This window comes from Rana temporaria, chromosome 13 (genome assembly GCF_905171775.1).
Source record: "Rana temporaria chromosome 13, aRanTem1.1, whole genome shotgun sequence".
Taxonomy (NCBI): Eukaryota; Metazoa; Chordata; class Amphibia; order Anura; family Ranidae; genus Rana; species Rana temporaria.
The window spans coordinates 79,355,961-79,375,030 of NC_053501.1; the positions used below are offsets into that span (position 1 = coordinate 79,355,961).

A 19,070-nucleotide genomic window follows, 5' to 3' on the forward strand; every position below is an offset into this window, starting at 1 on the left:
CTCCCTAATAAAAGGGATCACTCGATCGATGCGTCGCCATAGTGAAGCACGGGGAAGCCGTTTTTACATACGGCTCTCCCCGTTCTTCAGCTCCGGGGAGCGATCGCGACGGAGCGGCTATAAATGAATAGCCGCGCCGTCGTCCCGGATCGCTCCCCGAGGGAACCCGACCGCCGCATGTACCGGGGGGGGTCCTGATCGGACCCCCGACCCACGTCAAGCAGAGCATGTACAGGTACGTACATGTGCCTGTCCGTGCCATTCTGCTGACGTATATGTACATGAGGAGGTCGGCAAGTGGTTAAATGACATGCAGTGTTGTAGAGCATGGGGCCGTTGGATCAGAACTCTGAGATGTTCAAAGCTTGGGATATTTTATAACCTAACCCTGCTTTTAACCACTTAAGCCCCGGACCAATATGCAGCCTAAAGACCCAAGGGGTTTTTACAGTTCGGGACTGCGTCGCTTTAACAGACAATTGCGCGGTCGTGCGACGTGGCTCCCAAACAAAATTGGCGTCCTTTTTTCCCCACAAATAGAGCTTTCTTTTGGTGGTATTTGATCACATCTGCGGTTTTTAGTTTTTGCGCTATAAACAAAAATAGAGCGACAATTTTGAAAAAAAAGCAATATTTTTTACTTTTTGCTGTAATAAATATCCCCCAAAAACATATATAAAAACATTTTTTTTCCTCAGTTTAGGCCGATACGTATTCTTCTACCTATTTTTAGTAAAAAAAATCGCAATAAGCGTTTATCGATTGGTTTGCGCAAAATTTATAGTGTTTACAAAATAGGGGATAGTTTTATTGCATTTTTATTTTTTTTTATTTTTTTACTACTAATGGCGGCGATCAGCAATTTTTTTCGTGACTGCGACATTATGGCGGACACTTCGGACAATTTTGACACATTTTTGGGACCATTGTCATTTTCACAGCAAAAAATGCATTTAAATTGCATTCTTTATTGTGAAAATGACAGTTGCAGTTTGGGAGTTAACCACAGGTGGCGCTGTAGGAGTTAGGGTGCACCTAGTATGTGTTTACAACTGTTTGGGGGTGTGGCTGTAGGAATGACGTCATCGATCGTGTCTTCCCTATAAAGGGAATGACGCGATCGATGCGCCGCCATAGTGAAGGACGGGGAAGCCGTGTTTACACACGGCTCTCCTCGTTCTTCAGCTCCGGGGAGCGATCGCGACGGAGCGGCTATAAACAAATAGCCGCGCCGTGGTCCCGGATCGCTCCCCGAGCGGACCCGACCTCCGCATGTAGCGGGGGGGGTCCCGATCGGACCCCCCACCCGCTAATAGGCGAGGACGTACGTGTACGCCCATGTGCCTGTACGTGCCATATTGTGGACGTATATGTACATGCGGGGGTCGGGAAGTGGTTAAACTTCTCCACAACTTTATCTCTGACCTGTCTGGTGTGTTCCTTGCCCTTCATGATGCGGTTTGTTAACAAAGGTTCTCTAACTTCTGAAGGCAATTGGTTCCACTAGATTTTAGTTGGGGGCATCAGAGTAAAGGGGGCTGAATACAAATGCACACCACGCTTTTCAGATGTTTATTTGTAAACCATTTTGAATACGATTTATCATTTTCCTTCCACTTCACAATTATGTTCCACTTTGTGTTGGTCTATCACATAAAATTCCAGTAAAATACATTTACATTTTTGGTTGTAACATGGCAAAATGTGGAAAACTTCAAAGGGTATGAATACTTTGTCAAGGCACTGTACATATGTTTTTTATCAACACATTTCTTGTTTGTTGTTCTAATCTTTGTCACTCATCCCTAGTGGGTTTATTGCCAATGGAAGTGGAATGCTTACTCAGTATTGAGCTTCCCCGTGTGCTGAATATGTTGCTATGCTACCTGATTTGCACTCAGAGTCTGTAATGAGTTTTGATTTTTTGTTTTCTCCTTTCTACTGAGCACAATTTAAATTGATTGCAGCAGCCGTAATCTAGATTTTCACAGGATTTCAGCTAATTCATTTCAACCAACTTTAAATTAATTTGGATAAGAGGCAGTTTCAACTGTATCAGAAGAAAAGAGGCATGGTTGATTTTTTTTTTTTTTCCTCTACAAATATTTGTTCTATAGCAGATGATCTTCTCATTGACATTCATGACATTTTTTTAGATTTATTGATAATAGTAAATGGTGCGCTCATTCTAATTATTTTGTTCTCCGTGAAAACCTACAAAAAAAAAAAAAAAAAAATTATATATACCGTATTTATCGGCGTATACCGCGCACGTTTTTGCCCTGAAAATCAGGGCAAAATCGTGGGTGCGCGGTATACGCCGATACCCGCTTTCCCGCGCCGAGTTTTGAATACTGCGCCGACATATACCGAGCGCAGTACACTCGGGTATAGTCAGGCAGTCTCGGCTCCTTCCGTGCTCACGTCCTGGACGTACAGGACGTCAGCGCGAGAGTTGCCGAGCATTGCCGACAATAAACAAGTGTACTGCGCTCTGTATATGTCGGCGCAGTATTCAAAACTTGGCGCGGGAAACGAGCGGGGAGGACGCGAGGACGCCGCAGACGGACGCCGGACCCGACGAAGCGGACACCCTAAGCCGCAGACGGACGCCGGACCAGACGAAGAGGACACCCGAAGCCGCAGACCGAGGCCGCCGATGGACACCACGCAAGACACCAAAACTGTAAGTACAAAAAAAACTTTTTTCCACAGGATTCAGGGCAACTTTAGGGGTGCGCGGTATACGCGGGAGCGCGTTATACCGCAATAAATACGATAATAATATATATATATATATATATATATATATATATATTGTAATGTTTGGGGAACCAGCTTGATCGCAGGACACAAGCTTTTTAAATCAAAACTAAGGTTTATTAAACTTAAATGGCTTAGCAGCAGCAAAAACAAAGGAAATAACAGTCTCACCGACTTGTACAGCTCAGAACTGCTATCACAGTTAAATAGTCCTTGCAGGTAAGTCCTTCAGTAGCAGGCTTTCAGGCAACACACTGCCAAGTCCTTTCACAGCTTTTCATAGCTTCCACAGCTTTCCTTGTCCACCATTCACCATGCATAGACTCTCCTACACTCCTTCACTCTCACCTGCACTTCCTGTCTGCTTTAAACTACTTCCTTGGACAGGTGCATTAACCCTTTCCGTTCCCTTAAAGGCACCACAGTCCAAACAGAGGGGAAATATAACGTCCTTCCAGGACCCAGCCATGGCGTCCTGTACAATATATATATATATATATATATATATATATATATATATATATATATATATATATATATATATATATATATATATATATATATATATATATATATATATATATATTGTGTGTGTGTGTATAATATATACATACTCAGTACAGACCAAAAGTTTGGACACACCTTCTCATTCAAAGAGTTTTCTTTATTTTTATGACTATGAAAATTGTAGATTCACACTGAAGGCATCAAAACTATGAATTAACACATGTGGAATTATACATAACAAAAAAGTGTGAAACAACTGAAAATATATTTCATATTCTAGGTTCTTCAAAGTAGCCACCTTTTGCAGCAGACACATCTCTAGAACTGTTAAGAGGAGACTGTGTGAATCAGGCCTTCATGGTAGAATATCTGCTAGGAAACCACTGCTAAAGAAAGGCAACAAGCAGAAGAGACTTGTTTGGGCTAAAGAACACAAGGAATGGACATTAGACCAGTGGAAATCTGTGCTTTGGTCTGATGAGTCCAAACTTGAGATCTTTGGTTCCAACCCCCGTGTCTTTGTGCGACGCAGAAAAGGTGAACGGATGGACTCTACATGCCTGGTTCCCACCGTGAAGCATGGAGGAGGAGGTGTGATGGTGTGGGGGTGCTTTGCTGGTGACACTGTTGGGGATTTATTTAAAATTAAAGGCATACTGAACCAGCATGGCTACCACAGCATCTTGCAGCGGCATTCTATTCCATCCGGTTTGCGTTTTAGTTGGACCATCTATTTTTCAACAGGACAATGACCCCAAACACAGCTCCAGGCTGTGTAAGGGCTATTTGACCAAGAAGGAGAGTAATGGGGTGCTACCTCCTTGAAGCTCATCAAGAAAATGCCAAGAGTGTGCAAAGCAGTAATCAAAGCGAAAGGTGGCTACTTTGAAGAACATAGAATATGAAATATATTTTCAGTTGTTTCACACTTTTTTGTTTTGTATAATTCCACATGTGTTAATTCATAGTTTTGAAGCCTTCAGTGTGAATCTACAATTTTCATAGTCATAAAAATAAACAAAACTTCTTGAATGAGAAGGTGTGTCCAAACTTTTGGTCTGTACTGTGTATATATATATATGTGTGTGTGTGTGTGTGTGTGTGTGTGTGTGTGTGTGTGTATATGTATATGTATATATATATATATATATATATATATATATATATGTATATATATATATGTATATATATATGTATATATATATATGTATATATATATATATATATATATGTATATATATATATGTATATATGTATATATATATATATGTATATATATATGTATATATATATATATGTATATATATATATATATATATATATATATATATATATATATATATATATATATATAAATATATTGTGACAGGAAGTCGGGTAAATCTGTGGGTGTTGTCACAGGACATACATTTCTGCCTTGTTTAGACAATACACCAATTGTTATTAGGCGTTGGCTGCAAAAGTAGCCAGAAAAGGTCTAAGGGCGTTGGAAAACTTCAGCTGTTCAGAATGAGGAAATTAAGGCCTCTATAAGTAATCCAGAGGATTACCACTGATTTGCTGCATCCTGAGGCTTTCTGAGTGAAAGAGAGCAGTAGCTGAAAGTCTTCTGAGGAGGTGAGGAGAGGATTGATTTTTCTGTGTGATAAAAATCAAGACTATTGTTTTTCTGCTCTATGACTAGCAGTGTCTGCCCAGCACTAGGCTGTGCCAGACTCCCTAGAAAGGTTCCTGTGTGGTGAAGGTAGACACCCCAAGAGGCCAGGGTTTATTTTATGTTTGATTTTGTTTTTGCTGTTTGGATGCTTGCACTTGTTTCCAGCAAGATGGAAGAATAAACCAAAATCTTTGGGCCAGATTCACAGTGAGAGTACGCTGGCGTATCTACTGATACGCCGGCGTACTTTCAAATTTCCCGCGTCGTATCTTTAGTTTGAATCCTCAAACCAAGATACGACGGCATCTGGGTTCGATCCGACAGGAGTACGGCTTCGTACGCCTTCGGATCGTAGATGCAATACTTCGGCGTCTGCTGGGTGGAGTTTGCGTTGTTGTATGCAAATGAGCTTTTTCCGCCGATCCACGAACGTACGCACGGCCGTCGTATTCTCTTACGTCGTCTCTAGTCGGCTTTTTCCCGCGTATAGTTACAGCTGCTATGTTGCGGCGTATAGATAGACTTGCCATGTTAAGTATGGCCGTCGTTCCCGCGTCAAAATTTTTTTTTTTTTTTTTTCGTAAGTCCGTGAATAGGGGTGGACGTAAGTCACGTCTAAGTTAAAAAAATGACGTCCTTTCGCGCAAAGCACGGCGGGAAATTTCGAAACGGAGCATGCGCAGTTCAATCAGTGCTGGGACGCGCTTCATTTAAATGAATCACGCCCCCTAATCGCCGATTTGAATTCCGCCACCAGAAATACACTACGCCGCCGTAACTTACGGCGAAAAATCTTCCTGGATTCGACTTGAAGCCAGGTAAGATACGGCGGCGCCTATCTAAATGTATGTGAATCTGCCCCTTTGTTTTCAACCGTCTTCGACTGCCTGTCTGTATAAATTCAGTGTGTAGTGAACCCATCCAGGGGGTTACACACCCCGCTACCGAGCTAACCCCTTAATAAATATATATATACAAATATATATATATACAGTGATGAAAATAACACCTCCACAAGGCTGGTAAGGGCTACGGGGAAATTGCCAAGCAGCTTGGTGAAAAAAGGTCCACTGTTGGAGCAATCATTAGAAAATGGAAGAAGCTGAACATGACTGTCAATCTCCCTCAGACTGGAGCTCCATGCAAAATCTCACCTCGTGGGGTCTCAATGATCCTAAGAAAGGTGAGAAATCAGCCCAGGACTACACGGGAGGAGCTGGTCAATGACCTGAAAAGAGCTGGGACCACCGTTTCCAAGGTTACTGTTGGTAATACACTAAGACGTCATGGTTTGAAATCATGCATGGCACGGAAGGTTCCCCTGCTTAAACCAGCACATGTCAAGGCCTGTCTTAAGTTTGCCAATGACCATTTGGATGATCCAGAGGAGTCATGGGAGAAAGTCATGTGGTCAGATGAGACCAAAATATAACTTTTTGGTCATAATTCCACTAACCGTTTTTGGAGGAAGAAGAATGATGAGTACCATCCCAAGAACACCATCCCTACTGTGAAGCATGGGGGTGATAGCATCATGCTTTGGGGGTGTTTTTCTGCACATGGGACAGGGCGACTGCACTGTATTAAGGAGAGGATGACCGGGGCCATGTATTGCGAGATTTTGGGCAACAACCTCCTTCCCTCAGTTAGAGCTTTGAAGATGGGTTCTGGCGTTGCCTAGCCAGTCTCCAGACCTAAACCCAATAGAGAATCTTTGGAGGGAGCTCAAACTCCGTGTTTCTCAGCGACAGCCCAGAAACCTGACTGATCTAGAGAAGATCTGTGTGGAGGAGTGGGCCAAAATCCCTCCTCCAGTGTGTGCAAACCTGGTGAAAATCTACAAGAAACGTTTGACCTCTGTAATTGCAAACAAAGGCTACTGTACCAAATATTAACATTGATTTTCTCAGGTGTTCAAATACTTATTTGCAGCTGTATCATACAAATAAATAGTTAAAAAAATCATACATTGTGATTTCTGGATTTTTTTTTTTGATTATGTCTCTCACAGTGGACATGCACCTACGATGACAATTTCAGACCCCTCCATGATTTCCAAGTGGGAGAACTTGCAAAATAGCAGGGTGTTCAAATACTTATTTTCATCACTGTGTATATATATATATAACAAATTCCGCCAATTGTCCTTCCTATGTGAATGGAAAAACGCATATGTTGAGAATCCACAAAAGTGGAACGGTTTCCCCAAGGTTTTTTTTAGCGACAAGGTGTATTAAATTAAATAAAATTAGACATGTATAAGGGGAAATTTTTACTTTTGTATAGCAATAAATAAGGATACAAATAGTTGTGGTATTAACCCTTTCATGCCTATGCCTATGTATGACATTTGGTGTTTACAAGTTAAAATCCATATTTTTGGCTAGAAAATTACTTAGAACCCCCAAACATTATATATATATTTTTAACAGAGAATCTAGAGAATAAAATGGCGATTGTTGCAATATTTTATGTCATACGGTATTTGTGCGGCGGTGTTTTAAACACAACTTTTTGGGAAAAATTTACTTTAATGAATTTTAAAAAAATGAAAAAGTAAAATTAGCCCAATTTGTTTGCATAATGTGAAAGATGATGTTATGCCGAGTAAATAGATACCAAGCATGACACGCTTTATAATTGCACGCACTCGTGGAATGGCGACAAACTACGGTAACTAAAAATCTCCATAGGCGACGCTTTAATCTTTTTTTACGGTTACCAGGTTAGAGTTACAGAGTAGGCCTAGTGCTATAATTATTGCTCTCGCTCTTACGATCGCGGCGATACCTCACATGTGTTATTTGAACACCGTTTTCATATGCGGGCGCGACTTCCGTATGCGCTTTCTTTGCTGCGCAAGCTCGCGGGGAGGGGGGCGCTTTAAAAAATTTTTTTTTTTGTTTTCTTATTTATTTATTTATTTTTTCTAATATTAAATTTTTTTTTTTTTTTTTTTACATTTTGATCACTTTTATTGCTGTCACAAGGAATGTAAACATCCCTTGTGACAGCAATAGGTGGTGACAGGTACTCTTTATGGAGGGATTGGGGGTCTAAAAGACCCCCGACCCCTCTTTTGCACTTCAAAGTATTCAGATCGCCGAAAACGGCGATTCTGAATACTGTGTACTTTTTTAAATCCGGCGCCATTGTCATCTGAGAAACCCGGAAGTGACGTCATGACGCCGCTTCCGTGGTTTCAATGCGGACACTGAATCAAAGCCGTTTACGGCTTTGTTTCAGAGCTCGCCGAGACACTGGAGGCGCCGGATCGTGGATCGGGTCTCCCGGTGGGACGGGAGGCCCGGTCAGAGCGGCGAGAGGCGGCGGGAGGGGGGGGATGTCCCCTCCCGCTCCTCCGGCATAACAACCGAGCGGCTTTTAGCCGCATCGGTTGTTATTAGGGTTGTCCAGATACCGATACCAGTATCGGTATCGGGACCGATACCGAGTATTTGCGGGAGTACTCGTACTCGCGTAAATACCCCCGATACCTAAATAGAATACTTACCCCCCCCCGCCGCATTGCGCCGCCGCATCGAAAGCCGCCGCATGGGTTAAACGGCGTGCGGGAACATCACAGCTTTCATTTGAATAGCTGTAGTGTTCCCGCACGTATAGACACTCCCCCTTGCTCGGGATTGGATGGGTGATCGTGATCTGTCCAATCCCGAGCAAGGGGGAGTGTCTATACGCGCGGGCAAAACAGCTATTCAAATAAATGCTGTCATTTTCTCCATGCGGCGGTGGCGGCTTTCGGCAGCAAAAGGTATGGGGGAAATGGCTGCATATGTGAGGGACATGGCTAGAGGGACATGGCTGCATATGTGAGGGACATGGCTAGAGGAACATGGCTGCATATGTGAGGGACATGGCTAGAGGGACATGGCTAGAGGGACATGGCTGCATATGTGGGGGACATGGCTGCATATGTGAGGGACATGGCTAGAGGGACATGGCTGCATATGTGAGGGACATGGCTAGAGGGACATGGCTGCATATGTGAGGGACATGGCTAGAGGGACATGGCTGCATATGTGGGGGACATGGCTGCATATGTGGGGGACATGGCTGCATTTGGGGACACATTTAAAAAAAGTATCGGTATTCGGTATCGGCGACTACTTGAAAAAAAGTATCGGTACTTGTACTCGGTCCTAAAAAAGTGGTATCGGGACAACCCTAGTTGTTATGTTTGGAAAGCCGATCGCCCGCTCTAAACAACGGTACCGGGATCATCCCGGTATATCCCCTGAAAGCCGAGGACGCATATATGCGATCCATCGGCGTGAAAGGGTTAAAAATGATGGACTCTGGTTAGAGGCAGTTTAAAACATGTGTCACCAGTAGTTATATATTCAATAATACAGTACAATACATAGTGTGCCACAAACAGATCAGAATTTTGGGCACGGATTGGAACAGGGGTGAATTGTATGCGGATCAAATACCTGCTTTCACGATTGGATTATTAGGCCCATTTCACACGGGTGGCTGTTCTGTCGCTGTTAAAAGTATGCTTTAGCTGCATTGGAACATTCTTGCCATTTCTAAAGTGCTTCCCGTTTTTCTTTCCTTGTTGCCACTTCTATCTGCAGGTGAAATAGTAAACCGCGATTACCTGCAGTTATGTGCAGATAGCTGCTATAAATCGTTCCTGGACGCAGTCAAATTTCATTTTTTCAACCTCACCAAACCCCATGTAACAAAACCGTTGCTAAAAGCAGTGTGCGACTGGGGACATAGGAAAGTGTTGTCAGAGTTTAGATGCAGTAGATAACTGGATATATCCGCAGATAAATGCTGAATCAGTCCTGCTTCAGTCCTGCTTCATCGCTGATAAGCGTGATGCTTACATGTTTCGATCATCAGCGATGAAGCAGGACCATCATTTCAGCCACCTGATTATATATTTACTGGGGGCCTTTTCTCCCAACTTGAGAATTTATTTATACTGCAGCATACATCACTGCATGGACATTACCTTGAGACATACAGCAAGTATTTGAAACTGCATGCTGACTTCTTATTGCCTATCTACACTGCCATCTACTGGCATTCAAAGACATTACAAAGGCATCTATTCACCCTGGAACTCAACCCTTTTGTATGCAGAGGACCTGAATTGAGGGTGCACTTCCTATCCTAATGCTGGAAGAACTTGCAAAAACGCCAGCTTCTGTAACCAGAGGCATTTCTGAAATCTATAGAAACTGATTATTTTCCAAGGGTGGTAAGATCTAAGCAATAAGCAGTCTCTGATATTGTGATCTTGTTTTTCAGCTGTACCGACGTATGGTACATTTTGCTGATTTCAGCCTCTACAGCAATCCTTGCTTGGTTCAAACAGATCCTACTATATGGTAATCACACCTATCACTGCCAAACTAGCAGTGTTTCCAAGGACTCACTTGCTGCTGTCTACCATTGAATTGTAGTTTATTCTACTTCATCTCCATGTGGAATTAGTCCTCTATGAACTGGTGATAGAATTGATTGGAACTGTACCTAGCTTCACAGATTTTTTTGCGGCTATATTATCCTCAATCTAGCCCTGTGATTTATATATTCTTTATCATGCCCCAGTTCTTTGATTCCTGCAGGTGTATGTAAGCTGTGTGTATGGTTGTGGTGGCCACTCGTCCTTGTTTAGACTAACGTCTAATTTTACTAGTGCTGTGGAGATACTGGCACTTCTTGTGTTATTAATGTGTTTTTATGTGGATAATTAATAAATTGCAGTCATATTTATCCGTATTCCTTTCTGACCAATTATTTTTCTCTCCCATTTTTTGATATGCAGTATTAATTCAGAGGAATGCAGATAGTAGTATTTAATATTATATCTATGACTACCATCAAATCGGATAAGATGATTTGGTTAGTGTGACTAATGCAGGATTGCTTTTTGTCACCTAACTCTGACTGCCTTGGATGAGTCACCAATGCCTATATTTTCGTGAATTATTTTCCTCTCTCATGCTGCTTGTAAGGGCTTTGTGCCCTTTTTGAACATGGCGCTGTAAAAATCTGTGATCGTGTCATTTCCGTTTTTTGGGCACAGAAGAGCGCACGGTCTCCTGGGAAATGATGACACTAATTTCCCAGGAGTCTGTGCGGCTAAGTGAGCAGAGGCGAAGGACCGTGGTCGAGGAAGAAGGCAGATTAGAAATTCTGCCTAGCAACAAGCTAATCCAGGGAATTAAACATTTTTTTTTTTTGCATAACTGTATTAAATGGATTAAAAGGAACATATTAACGAAAAGTGTGATTTTAGGGTGGAGCTCCGCTTTAAATGTAGTGATGTTTTTCAATAGGTGGTGGTAGTACATAGGGAGTAGTATAAAATGATATGGCAGGAAAAATAAATGTGGTATGCTAGATCTAGTACTTACATTGGCTCACATCCTATGTGTATATGTGGAGGGAGCTCATCCACTGTCGCAATCAGACCCGGGGAAATTTGGCACTTAAGTAGGGTCTAAGCCTATTAGTGCCAGGTGTCATCCATCTCCCTCCCCCCTCGCATCGTCCACGCCGCCCAATGGCGGCTAGCCCGTGACTCCCTCGGCGTTCCTGTAAGCAAGTGCTTCGGCCACTGCCGTCCCCTCCATCGCAATGGCATGACGTCATGATGCCAGGACGCATGCGGGCCCGAAGCCGCACATGCGCACGGTGCCATGCGGAGTCTGGGGTGATCCAAGAATCCCGCCGACACATTGATGCTCCCCCCGGTGGCCAAAGATGGAATGGCCTAACCTTGAGGGAGCAAGGCGTAATTTTAAATTTCCCGCGTCGTATCTTTGTTTTGAATCCTCCAAAACAAGATACGACGGCATCTCGGCTAGATCCCACGGGCGTACGTCTTAGTACGCTGTCGGATCTAAGCTGCAATTTTTCGGCGGCCGCTAGGTGGCGTTTCCGTCAAATTCCGCGTCGAGTATGCAAATTACCTAGTTACGGCGATCCACGAACGTACGTCCGGCCGGCGCATTGTTTTTACTTTCGTTTGCGTTCGGCTTTTTCCGGCGTATAGTTAAAGCTGATATTCTGAGGCGTACTCCATGTTAAGTATGGCCGTCGTTCCCGTGTCCAATTTTGAATTTTTTACGTTGTTTGCGTAAGTCGTTCGCGAATAGGAATTTGCATAGAATAACGTCATCGTCGTAAGCATTGGCTGGTTTTGTTTTAATTTCGAGCATGCGCACTGGGATACCCCCACGGACGGCGCATGCGCAGTTAAAAAAAACGTTGTTTACGTCGGGTCACGACGTATTTACATAAAACACGCCCCCATTACATCCATTTGAATTCCGCGCCCTTACGCCGCCAGAGATACACTACGCCGCCGTAACTTATGGCGCAAATTCTTTGAGGATTCGAATTAAAATAAAAAAATTTACGGCGGCATTGTGTATCTTAGATACGCTGCACCCAGTGCAAAGGTATGTGGATCTGCCCCTGTATCTTCACCAAGTAGACATTTAGCTATCATGGATAATGCATTAAATACATTAATGTCTTCTTGTGGCTTCATTTGAAATGGCCGCCTGTGCCTAACACCACAGGGGGGCATTTCATATGAAGCCATGAGGAGACTGGGAGGACATCTTTGAATATGTTTTCATACACCTTCCTGAAGAAGTCACCATCCCTGCATTGTGAATTGTGTTGGTTTTTAATGCATTATCCATGATCGCTAAACGTCTACTTTTGTGAAGATGCAGGGCCATATTCTCAAACAAGTTACGTAGGCGTATCAACAGATACGCCTACGTAAGTCCGTTTCCTATGTTTAAGTGTATTCTCAAACTGAGATACACTTAAACATGCCTAAGATACGACAGCTTGCGCCGTTGTATCTTAGGCAGCAATATTTACGCTGACCGCTAGGTGGCGGTCAGCGTAGAATATGCAAATGACTAGTCACGCCGATTCTCGAACGTACGCTTGCCCGCCGGTGTGTTTTAACGTCGTTTCCGTAAGCGATACGCGGCGTAAAGATAAAGATGCCCCCTAGGTGGCGTACTCAATGTTAAGTATGGCCGTCGATCCCGCGTCGAAATTTCAAAATTAAACGTCGTTCACGTAAGTCGTCCGTGAATGGCGCTGGATGCCATTTACGGTACAGTCAAAACAAATGACGTCCGTGAGACGTCATTTAGCGCAATGCAAGTCGGGTAATTTACCCGACGGAGCATGCGCATTACGATCGGCGCGGGAGCGCGCCTAATTTAAATGATCTACGCCCCCTGCCTGGATCATTTGAATTAGGATGGCTTACGCGGGTGGACTTTACGCGATGCCGCCGCAAGTTTACAGGTAAGTGGTTTGGGAATCCGGCACTTGCCACTTAAACTTGCGGCGGCGTAACGTAAAGTACATACGTTCCGCCGCCTGAAATGTATGAGAATATGGCCCGCAGTCTCTAAGCACATCTTTGGCCAACAGATCCGTTTAGTAATTCAGTTTTTGTGGACCATTTGCTACCATTCACTGCTGCTCCTGACGGAGTGCTCCAGTTTTAGTAAATCTCCCCCTTTGCCTCTGTGCAGGAGCTTTCCATATAAAGACCAGTTTCTGGTGCGCTTTCTCCTCCAGGCAAGAAAATGGGAAATGTAAGGAGTGTATCTAGCTAGTACCTTACCAGGAGATATGTGGTGATTACATTAGACAGACAGAAACCTGATCTGAGCATTATTTAGAACAACAAAAATGGTGCCGTTTGACCAAATCTGGTCATTTCCTAAGGTGAGCGGCCAATTCACATTAACGTACCTGGTGGAGATTTTATATGTATTTCTACGAACCTATTACAATTTTGGGCGCAAATTGGAACAGGGTAGAACTGTATGTGGCGGAATTTGTTACTGTTCCTTACTCATACTTTTATATATATATGTATGTATGTATGTATGTATGTATGTATGTGTTTGTTTTCGTGGAGGACAAAAATTTTTGAATGGGCGCGCCATTTATTTACTATTATCATTTAAAATTAAGTGGGAGGTCACTAATCAATGTCGCAGCTGTTCACAATTAGGGATAGTGGGAAGTTTTCTTTATATACATAGCAGCAAACCAGTACTTCAAACACATACTAATTTGTTTTGATTTACCGTATTTGCCGGCGTATAAGACGACTGGGTGTATAAGACGACCCCCTAATTTTCCAGCCAAAATTTTGGTTTTGGGATATACTCGCCGTATAAGACTACCCCCTTCCTACTAGTCATGCCTCGCCTCACGGTGCCACCATTACATGCCAGACTGTGCCCCATTACATGCCAGACTGTGCCCCATTACATGCCAGACTGTGCCCCATTACATGCCAGACTGTTCCCTTACCTTATCCTAAGACATGCAGAATCGCGGCAGTCCATTTTTTTTTAAAAGCCGCGCCTCCTACGTCTTCTGTTCCGTGATAGGCGGAACACTCAGCTTCCCAGGAGGCACTGTGTTCAGTGTTCCTGGGAAGCTGAGTGTTCCGCCTATCACGGAACAGAAGAAGTAGGAGGCGCGGCTTTGAAAAATTTACGCGATTCTGCATGTCTTAGGATAAGGTAAGGATGTTAGGTTACCGGCGTATAAGACGACACCCGACTTTTAAGAAGATTTTAAGGGGTTAAAAAGTCGTCTTATACGCTGGAAAATACGGTAATAATGCAAAAACATTTTTAAAGGAAATTATCATTTCTCAAGGGGTTGTAAGGGTTTGTTTTTTATTTTCTAAATGGGTTCCTTTAAAGCGGAGGTTCGGCCGATTTTTTTATTTTTTTTAAAAGCCAGCAGCTCCAAATACGGCAGCTGCTGACTTTTAAAAAATGGACACTTACCTGTCCAGCGCGCCCACGATGTCAGCAGCCGAGGCTGAGCAATCACTCGGCCCTCGGCTACTTCCGCCGCCATCCTACATTTGTTGGCTGAAAATTGGAAAACAATTCTCTAACAGAAAACAGTCTGTCAACAGACAATCCCCTTCCAACAATCGTATGGTGTGTGCGAGGCTTAAGGCTGGCCATAAACTGAGCAGATTTCTTTCCTGAAACCACAATCAGTGTTGGGGGAAATCCCTCCTGCAGAACCATTGTGTTCTCCTGGCGTGGGAAGCTGTCCCCTGCCGGGAGAACACAGGGATTATTGCTAGTGGCTGTAACAGCATAAATGAATGTAAAATCCAGCAGGCTGGTTGTACCCAATATGATCGATTGTTCAACTTGATGGTACAATCGATCATATTGGGTACATTCAGCCTGCCCATACATGGTTCAAATTTCGGCCTAGTTCTGCTGAACGGTTTATGGGCCAGCTTTAGCATTTTTCTATCCCAGCAGATGTACTTGTTTGGATAAAAGCTAGGATTGAGCCGACTTGCAGCACTGAGTTTACAAGCAACAATTGGAGCTTCCTTTCACAAATAGGTTGTTCTAAGTAAGGGAATGAAAGCTGGTGAGCGGCATCTGCATTCAGAGACCTGCTTGAAGATGGTAGCCAGTGATCTCATTAAAACATTTATTCCCAAATCCTACACCCTTTTTTGTTCACTCTGTGACCGTGTATAATCTTGCCCTATTTTCAGGAGCTGCACAACTTGGTGTGTACTCCTTCCCTTTCCCTGATTCTTGGATCTTTATCAACCTGACCTGACCTAACCCGTCCAGTCATTGTTCACAGTACTGTGTGCTACGTATGTTTTTATTACTAGAGTCTACATTTTTGTATGTGTGTAATTTTATTTTATTTTTCTTTTATTCAGTGTGATACTTTTAGAAAGCATACAGTATGTTAATTGCACTTCAAAATCTTTTAACATCTCATTAAACCCCCGAAAAAAAATGTTTGGTGTATTTTTGTTTAAAACCAAAAAAAAAATCCTTTACCAGTGTACAGAAACTCAGTATACAGTAAACAGTATAAATATGTAAATCTTCTCAAAATACCTGATTATTCCTGCCGTTTCCATGTACTTTCTCCCAAATGTTTAGGCGCAACACCATCACCACTAATCTGGCTGTTTTGCAACTCTTGCTGCACATAATTATACAAATAATGCAGTATAGTGCATTCTAAGGGTTAAAGGGGTAATGCACACACACACAGACCAAATCTAGCCATAAATGGTTAGATTTCAGGCTGGCTGAAGGAAAGAAATCTAACAGATTTCTGTATCCATGCTAAATGGTGTGGATGAACGAATCCCTCGGCTGCACTGTAGTATGGCTGGCAGTACCACCTGCTCAGTGTATGTCCAGCTTTAGTATATGTAACCCCTATCAATAAACTTATTTGGTCCCTTTTGCTTTGGATTCATGAGATGTTCAAAGCTTGGGATTTCTATAACCTAACCCTGCTTTAAACTTCTCCACAACTTTATCCCTGACCTGTCTGGTGTGTTCCTTGGCCTTCGTGATGCCGTTTTTTCACTAAGGTTCTCTAATAAATCTCTGAGAGCTTCACAGAACAGCTGTATTTATACTGAGATTAAATTGCACACAGATGGATTTTATTTATTAGGTGGCTTCTGAAGGCAATAAGAAAGGGGGCACATTAGGAGCCCACTTGAGTGGGATTGTGGCCATCACAGGGTTAAGATTATTAAAGGTTTAAAAGTTATTTGTATGTACACAGTTAATGTTGGTCGTGTTAATTCTATGTACTGTACCTTTTTAAAATTCGGGATCATCAGCCAGCCAATGGGACGCAGCGGAAGCTTCGGGTAGCCAGGAAAGGCCTTATAAGGATTGGCTGGGCTGGCAATCTTCCTCTTTTCCTGTCAGCACAGCAGCTTGAAGAACTCCCTCCCTCCCTCCCCAGTCGCGGTCATTTTTATGTGGTAGGCGTCACCCTGGGAGTCCAGGGGGGGGGACGTGATATGTCAGAATGTAATGAGTTAATGCTGCTTGAGTTACAAAAAACTAAGCAGTTGCACACATTTGGTTGGTTTGCTTTATAAATGACGTTTTGATATTGAGTTATAAAATAAAATTTATATGGTTGATTTAATTTATTTGTGTTCAAACCAATAAAGTTACCGCGGCCTTTATTTGCCAATCATGGGGTCAGTGTATTTATTTGATTGTGCCTGGAGTAAGGTTGCATGGTGAATGTGTATGGCCTACAATCCCATTAGTTTCACTAGATTTTAGATGGGGGTATCAGAGATAAGGGGCCTGAATACTAATGCAAGGCACACTTTTCAGATATTTATTTGTAAACCTTTTGAAAACCATTTATCAATTTCCTTCCACTTCACAATCATGTGCCACTTTGTGTTGGTCTTTTACATAAGAGCCCAATAAAACAAATTTAATGTTTTTGGTTGTAACATGACAAAATGTGGAAAATTAAGGGTCAGGAACTTTTTTTTTTTTTTTTTTTTTTGTGTGTATTTGTATATGTGTGTGTGTTTGTGTATATATGTGTATGTATGTATATATGTGTGTGTGTGTGTGTGTGTGTGTGTGTATGTATATATATATATATATATATATATATATATATTTATATATATATATATATATATATATATATATATTTATATATATATATATATATATTTATATTTATTATTATATAAATATTTTATTTTTTTGGAACAATAAAACACACTTTTCGTTACCTGTTGCATGTAGAGTCAATGCATACCCCCTCTGCCATGATCTGGTGCGTGAACGTTAACCACTTGTCCCAGTTATGGGGCATGTTTTACACTTTCATACTTACCCACAGTGCAGCGCTTCTTGCCTGGGCATCCAATGCTAGACCGAAGTGACACATGGAAGAGCTGAAGGATGCAGTTATGTTGGTTTTGGCTTGCTTAGCAAGTACAAACCTTTCAGGTGGTCTGCCAGTTGATTAGGGCTGCACGGGAGTGCAGACAAGATAACAACCTGCTTTGTGGTCCCTTCTGTATAGTGAGCCTGTTGTCTTGAGACTTAACAACATTTGCGCATGACACAATTTAGAAATATTCATTCTTGGTTGCGTTTTGCAGGCAACGTACCATACAGCATATGGTTTTACATTGTGTCTAATAAAGACTTGTGGTGTTGAACCTGAAATTTCAAATACTACTGAATGGAGCAATATTTGCCAGGGTATATGCTTAGGAGTTTAGGGTACATCTGCAAAGTCAAGGAAGCTTCCCTTTTTTTTTTTTTTTTCATGTTGGCTATGTGTTTTCTAGGATACCTGATGGTCCAGTCGAGCAAGGTGCTGCAGCAGGAAGGATACGAGCATTAGAAGAACAGCTGTTAAAAGCCAAAGAACAGATAGAAATGTACAAACAGCAATCCAGTAGTTCTGGTAAGTCATAATTAATTTTACTAAGAAATTTTGAGAGGATCTGCCTTCTGCACCTGGATTTATATTCAACATAACAAAACTTATTGCAGCATAGTATACCATTTGTCAATCAATATGATGAAAGCTGATTTGTCATTGTCTTTTTGCATATGCTCCTATTTAAAAAACAAAACTAAAAAAGAAAACGGCCAAAGCAGTGGAAAAAAAAAAGATTACCAGTTACTGCCTACATATGGGCAAGCACAGAATAGATGGGATAAATTGGCAGTATTGCACAAATTATTTGGCTTGTTTGTAAAATCTTAAAATGCATTCCGTATATACTCGAGTAGAAGTTGAGTTTTGCAGCACATTTTTTTTCGTGCTGAAAAAGCCCACTTTGGCTTCTACTAGTCTTCCTGCCTCACTGTGTCCATCTGCAGCCTTATTCGCCTGATCTCCCGTCACTGTGGCCATCAAGTGTAACAAAGTCCCGCCTTCTCCTCGTCCTCGTCCATGATAGGCGCAACACTGACTCACTGCTGGGAAACTGAATCGTGTTCTCTCACAGACGAGGATGAAGAGCAGACGGGGCTTTGTTACACTGGACAGCAACCGACTAGACTGCATGTCACAGCGCCGTTCTGGCATTGTTGACCCTCTTTTCCACTTACAGTAGCTGCTGCATTTCTCACCCTAGGCTTCTACTCAAGTCAATATGTTTTCCCAGTTTTTTGTGGTAAAATTAAATGAAGAAAACGTGCATTAGGGGCCGTCCCCTTGGAATTTTAATTCAGAATAGTAGGAAGAAATAAGTATATGAAAAAGGCACTCTGGTGCCAACTTTATTGGTAGA

At 42.4% G+C, this 19,070-nt stretch overlaps 1 protein-coding gene across 5 annotated transcripts in view; it reads left to right on the plus strand.

Moving 5' to 3' along the window:
* Nucleotides 1-19,070, plus strand: part of FUT8 (fucosyltransferase 8) — a 269,165-nt gene that overhangs the window by 122,844 nt on the left and 127,251 nt on the right. For all 5 annotated transcript variants that reach the window (XM_040333742.1, XM_040333741.1, XM_040333740.1 and 2 more), the window contains one exon: nt 18,117-18,235. In XM_040333742.1, the coding sequence (XP_040189676.1) occupies nt 18,117-18,235 (119 nt within the window). The remainder of the gene's footprint in view (nt 1-18,116; nt 18,236-19,070) is intronic.